Source organism: Adiantum capillus-veneris, chromosome 10 (genome assembly GCF_014529385.1).
Source record: "Adiantum capillus-veneris isolate H3 chromosome 10, ASM1452938v2, whole genome shotgun sequence".
Classification (NCBI taxonomy): domain Eukaryota; kingdom Viridiplantae; phylum Streptophyta; class Polypodiopsida; order Polypodiales; family Pteridaceae; genus Adiantum; species Adiantum capillus-veneris.
In genome coordinates, this window is record NC_140940.1 from 152,985,848 (window position 1) to 152,991,765 (window position 5,918).

The window sequence follows — 5,918 nt, forward strand, 5'->3', positions numbered from 1 at the left end:
TGTCCATTGGCATATTCTCGCAATCTAAGATGTCACATAAGCTCTCAAGTTGCGATTTTCTCGCCATTCGATTGAGCATGAGCCGTCATGTGTAAAGGATTGGTAATAGCTACTAGGTATTGCTAACTAGGCTCTGATCTAACCTTCTGCCCCTCAAGGCTCGGCATGAGCTTGAGGCTGATTTATATATTTCTTGGTGATAATCTAATACGATCACTCACAATTGTGAGTTTTGAAAAAAAGAAAAAAGATGTCACATAAGTTCATTAATATTCAATAGGCTCGAGTTATTCACTACAATGAAGCCAAAACCACTGACATCATCATGCATTCCAACAGAATTTCAACGCTCATAACATATGGTAAGGTCTAAACTAGTGTTAGGGATCCTTGGCCAAACTTACTACACTATTACGTGACTTTATGCATAAGAGGCAGGCCCAAAAAACACTAACACTATAACTTTGCAAAATATATGGTTTTCGTCTATGCAAATTATAGTACACATTTTCATTTTTTTATCATCCCAAAATGGTTTCATTTCATTTCAATGTGAAGCGCTTGTTTTTGGGTACCGTGGGCTACCCCAAGCTCATTTAAGCTACATATTGCAATCTAGCACTAGATAAGTTTGTGTGTGAACCTCCTAGCTCAACTCCATACCTAGTAGTTTACTTATCAACTCTAAATATGAGCCAGTAAGCTCACCAAAATTGTTAGTTATGCCCCTTAGTTCTCCGACTCAACCCGCAAGCCTAGCCCTATTTCATAAGGTTAAAGGCCATATATTTTGCTCCACTGTAATAAGCAACGGGTCTACCTAGAGGGAGAAAACACTTATAGAGCCATGTAAAAAGCCCATAGTTACTGACAATGCTCCACTCATCACCCTTAGGTTCCACATGCTCTTAGCTTGTGATAGTCGATTGGGCAAGGTAAAAGACCATTGCCTAGAAATAACAAATCATTGTCATACTTCGATGAAATAAGAGCACAACCCTTTCTGAATGCCTAAAACAGATAATACTCGTGGTGGTGATTAGTGTTTGTGAGTGCAAGAACCCTATGCTTCTCCAAATGCCATAGGCATCCCCCCTGCATTGAAAAACCAATGCAACTAGTTCATAGCTAACCTTGATATGGATCTCTCTCAAGCTAAGTGTAACACTAATCTGTACATTCATCATGGCACCATTTTCCAGAGTATCTCTACACCCTAGGTTGTTGGGTGTGTGTTTTTGTTGCATCTTGTGTATGCAAACACCCTCTGCCTATGTGGAAGCATTTGTAGACTTATCCGATGTGTATGGACTTCCTTTTAGATGTAGGCATAAAGCATACCCTTTGAAGGATGCATGAACAACCACATGCAGGCCTTGTTGTATGCTAATGTGTCAATAGGCTTCCCCTTTGTATATGCCTATATAAGGCACTTTATGCTTAATGTAGCAAGCTTATTTTGCAGCCATAACTCTTGGTGCATTGTTCATTGATTAAATACTAAATTAAGTCCATTTTAATTATGATTGAGCTATAAATGGCTCACTTATGTACCCACCATAGCTATCATTTGGTATCAAAGCCATTAGCTAGATTAGTATCTCCTAATCTAATCAGATCCTAAACATTGAAAAATCCCCTACCTTAGATCACAATTGGCTCTATCTCTCTCCAGTAGAAACTGAGGTCACCAAGAACTACCCTAGTCTTAATATGCACATTTATAGATAGCGGTTTAATTACCTTGTTGATAACCAACGTAATGTTGGAAGAATAAAACCTAAATAGGTATGTTTAATTATGGACCCGTTGATATTATGTAGTAGCTTGGGAGATCCCTTGCGGCTTATGAAAGGGAAAAGGAAAGCCGAGTTTTGCTTGGAGGTGCATTTAAAGGCAAAGAGAATACTTTGATAAGTTAAGACACAAGAGGGAAATTGAATAGTTTCATGAATTTAGTATCCAATGTCAAGTGGCAGAGAGAAAGGTAAGAGAATTTTTTTTATTGAGGCGGTGGCCAATTGTGCATCATCACGTTAACAAGCAAACAAAGAGTGGGTTTGTATGGGTCTCTCTTTGCACGCCTTGCTCTCTTTCTGCGTCCCCCTTCCTTTCTCTACATGCACTCTTTATGTCTCCCACTCAATCTAACACAGGCAAGTCCTGGCGCGCCGGTCAAGGTCAGAAGCTCTGTCACTCTCGGTGTCTTCGCCAAGCATCTACTCTGCAGCTAAGCAAGTGCGAGAAATGGCTCTCTGCACGGGAGTCCCCTGTTGCATGGGCACAATTTTTTGTCGCTTTCGGTATCTTCGACAACAAAGCAAGTGTGTCTGGTAGATGGGAGGCACTTGGGTTGGGTTGAGATATGAGGAACAGGTTTGGTAGAGGGAGGTATAGTGGGGCAGTGAACTAAGGGGCATCGTCACAAAAAGAGCTTGAAGAGGAGATGTTTGCTGCCAAGTATAGAGCCAAGGAGGTTTGACAATGGTAAAGCAAATGGGTGGGAACACAAGCAAGATATGTGTGACCATGGGAACCTCGAGAGGTACACTATGTAATCATGTTGATATATCACGTGACTTTAGCAAGAGGGGTCTTTTAACGCAAAAATTTTAGTCAAATTAACAGAGATGCATTATCAAAAAGGGTTTCTATATTCCAATTTGGAAAAAAAATCTTAAAATAAGATTTTATTCATTGAGATGTTAAAAAGGGGGGGTTTTAAATATCCCTAGAACGTATGTTATATATATATATATATATATATAAGGCTCCTATATAGTGCAACCCCCAAGGCGGAAACTTAGAAAGGGGTGGTTATAGTTTTACCAAGTTAAATCACGAGGAATCTTCACAACAAATTACTTATTAACTTTAAAGTTGCCCAAGTAGGAGTAGGTACAAAAAGGGAGTGGTCTTACTTTCTTGTGGTGACCACGATTGGTTTGAGATGCGATGAGAAGTATAGTCATTAACAAAAGGCAAGCCCTAACAAAGCAAACTCGGATTGCTTTAACTTGGTTCAAGAGAAAGGATAAGGAAATTAGGTCTAGTAGAAGGATGATGATAAAGCAAGCAATTTCTTTGCTTTAGGCAAGTTCCTTAGTTGACTCGCCCTCCCTTGATCTTAGTAATCTAAAGGACCAACTCAAAAAGGAAGAGGTCTAGAGGCCCAGGGTGCCCTTGCTTGGGACTAGGCAATTTTGGGCTGGAAAATTTGATAAACCCAACTCTCACATGTTTTCATTGTTAAGAAAAAAAAAAATGCAGGGATTTCATTCCTTTCTTGTACAATAAAGATGGGTGTCAAGCCATCTCCCATAAGGAAAATGTTAAAATTGCCAGGAATTCTTTTATTGATATTTTCTCTCCTCCCTTTAAGAAATACGAAAATAACAAATACCATAGCAAGAATTGCTGATGTTAGAAAGAAAATAGTGCCTCTTCACTTGGATAAATTGTTGAGGATCAACCCCTTAAAGAAGGGGAGATAAGAGAAACTCTTGGAAAGTTAAAGTTTGGCAATACTCCTAGGATAGATGGTGTTGCCTGTACCGATAATTTTTGACACATTATTTGATGATTTTGCCATGGCTATACAAGCTATTTCCCCTTCCGGTGTGGTCAAATCAATTCACAAGAAAGACTCAAGGGAGGATCTTTCCAACTAGAGGATCTTTCCACACTCTCTCTCTCTCTCTCTCTCTCTCTCTCTCTCTCTCTCTCTAGCAAGCAGGTCAAGCCTCATCAAGAGGCTCTTAGCATGAGCACAACAAGTGCAACCAACCAGCCAAAGCGAATCCTACAGGGGCGAGAGCCTACATGTCCCATGACCTTTTTGGCCGACGGAGTGGCTGGCTAGCTGTTGTAGCCCACACCCCACCTCCCCCGGCAACTGCGACAGCTACCTGCCATCCAATCAACTCTGTGCTTTGCTCTTCCATTCGTTGGCTAAGCTGCAGCTGGAGACCTACTCAATATTGGCAGCCAACAAGGGAAGATTCCCCAGCATCAAATCTTGGATGCCGAGCTTCCGTCTGGCACGTTGTGTTGGAGCTATCTGTGCATGCACAACGTTGACGCAAATCAAATCAAAATCTGGGAGGAGCACAAAAGGTGCAAGATCTTGGGACCTGGAGCATAGAGGGTCCCCTAGGAGGACGATATTGGTTGGAACGTGGACTACAGCTAATTACATTTCTTTATCTGCACTGGAAAAGGGTTTCTACCAAGATGATGAGAGAGAGAGAGAGAGAGAGAGAGAGTGCGTGCATGTGCTTTGCCGTTACGATATGTGAAGGTTCCCGGAACTTCAGCTCCCCCCCTTTGTGAGACTCTCACACACCAAAATGCCAGAGCTGTTGACGTGTGTCACTCAGCTCCCGGAATCCCAGTCGGCGTGGCAAAAAAAAAAGGCTTGCCATTATTAACTTCCCATGTATGTAGCACTAATTTGTACGTTTTAGCAATTGCGCCATGCCTACTCTCTCTCTCTCTCTCTCTCTCTCTCTCTCACAGCTGGGGAGGCAGGAACAAAGTACCCTGCAATTGAACTCATTACGCCAATTCTTCAAGCTCTTTAAGGAGGCATCATCGTTGACGTCGTAGACTAACATGCACCCCTTCACATCGTTGAAGCGGCTGGCGTCAAGACTTTGTCCACTTGTATCTAAAATCTGATGCCACCACAAACACTTCCTATTTATCAATCTGGCAGCTCCATCACATGATGATTAGAGAGAGAGAGAGAGAGAGCACATAGAGGTGAAAATGTAACCTGCAAGATGGCAGATTTATCGTTGACTTCTCTCTCGAGGACTTCTAGATAATCTGGTGGTTTGGTCGGGGGAAATCTCTTGTACACATATCTGAAATAAGTTGCAAGCCTTTTAAGCATTTGCGCGCAAGCGCTCTCTCTCTCTCTCTCTCTCTCACACACACACACACACAGATTTTCAATATCAGCCTCAAAGGCATTTTCAGATGCACATGATGAAATATGATGTTAAATTAATCAGAGGAGGAGGCTTTACTGAGTGATGATGGACGTTTTTCCAACCCTGCAGGATCATCTCAACATTCGTTACAGCCGATGTTTCCCCCACCCCCCAAAAAAAAGGGGGAAAAACATGACGCATTGAGAAAGAAATGAGTAAATTTAAAATGAAAGTCGTAGGCTGGCCGGCCCACTTACCCGCTGTCTCCGAGAAGGATGATCTTAAGCTTTACAGCGCCTCCTGTCGATGCAGATCTACCACGTAAGCTCCCCTCCTCTGCCGGCATCTCTCTCTCTCTCTCTCTCTCTCTCTCTCACACACACACACACACACACACAGTCTCTCTCTCTCTCTCTCTCTCTCTCTCTCTCTCTCTCTCTCACACACACACACACACACACACACACACATACAGTGTCTGTAGGAGTAGAAGTTGTGTGGATAGTGGTAGCCCTGTTCCTTTCCCTGCACCCTACAATTTTGGAAATGAATCATTCATGCCATTGCTCACTTTTATAGAAAGCTCATGTGCGTGACACTGTGTGTGTGCGCGCGCGCGCGCGCGAGTGCGCGAGAGAGAGAGAGAGAGAGAGGGAGCGCCTAGAGGGGGAGGGAGGCCCATGTAATCATTGCGTCGGAGCACCATTCTATAATTCCCAGTGCCTGGCAGCCTGGCTGGTTTCAACTTTCAATATTTGGCTACCTCCGTGGGACTTGGGGAGCATTTTATTTGTACGCCTGTGTCACCGTCCGCGCGCGCGATATAGCCTATTGGAATTTGGATGGGTACATGATACATGATCTTGGTGATTGTAGCCATGATATTGACCAGGCACTTATAACTTGAATTGTAGTCCCTGTATACATGATGGGATTGGTTTGATGGAATTTCTCTAAAGGACACACACAAGGAGGGGAGGG

General features: G+C 42.9%; 1 protein-coding gene across 1 annotated transcript; it reads right to left on the reverse strand.

Moving 5' to 3' along the window:
- Window positions 1-3,970: 3,970 nt before the first annotated feature.
- LOC147449887 (GTP-binding protein yptV5-like) lies at window positions 3,971-5,411 on the reverse strand. The gene is made up of 4 exons (XM_086521645.1): window positions 5,195-5,411; window positions 4,778-4,868; window positions 4,542-4,676; window positions 3,971-4,060 (listed from the first exon to the last, which is right to left on the reverse strand). The coding sequence occupies exons 1-4, from the start codon at window positions 5,281-5,283 to the stop codon at window positions 3,971-3,973; spliced, it is 405 nt and encodes a 134-aa protein (XP_086377771.1). The 5' UTR covers window positions 5,284-5,411.
- Between the last annotated feature and the right edge of the window lie 507 nt (window positions 5,412-5,918).

Coding starts and splice junctions, on each gene's coding strand:
- LOC147449887 (XM_086521645.1), bottom strand. CDS start 5,283: ATGCCGGCAGAGGAGGGGAGCTTACGTGGTAGATCTGCATCGACAGGA. Junction 4,869..5,194: donor ATCCTTCTCGGAGACAGCGG/GTAAGTGGGCCG, acceptor AACTTATTTCAG/ATATGTGTACAAGAGATTTC. Junction 4,677..4,777: donor ATAAATCTGCCATCTTGCAG/GTTACATTTTCA, acceptor TGGTGGCATCAG/ATTTTAGATACAAGTGGACA.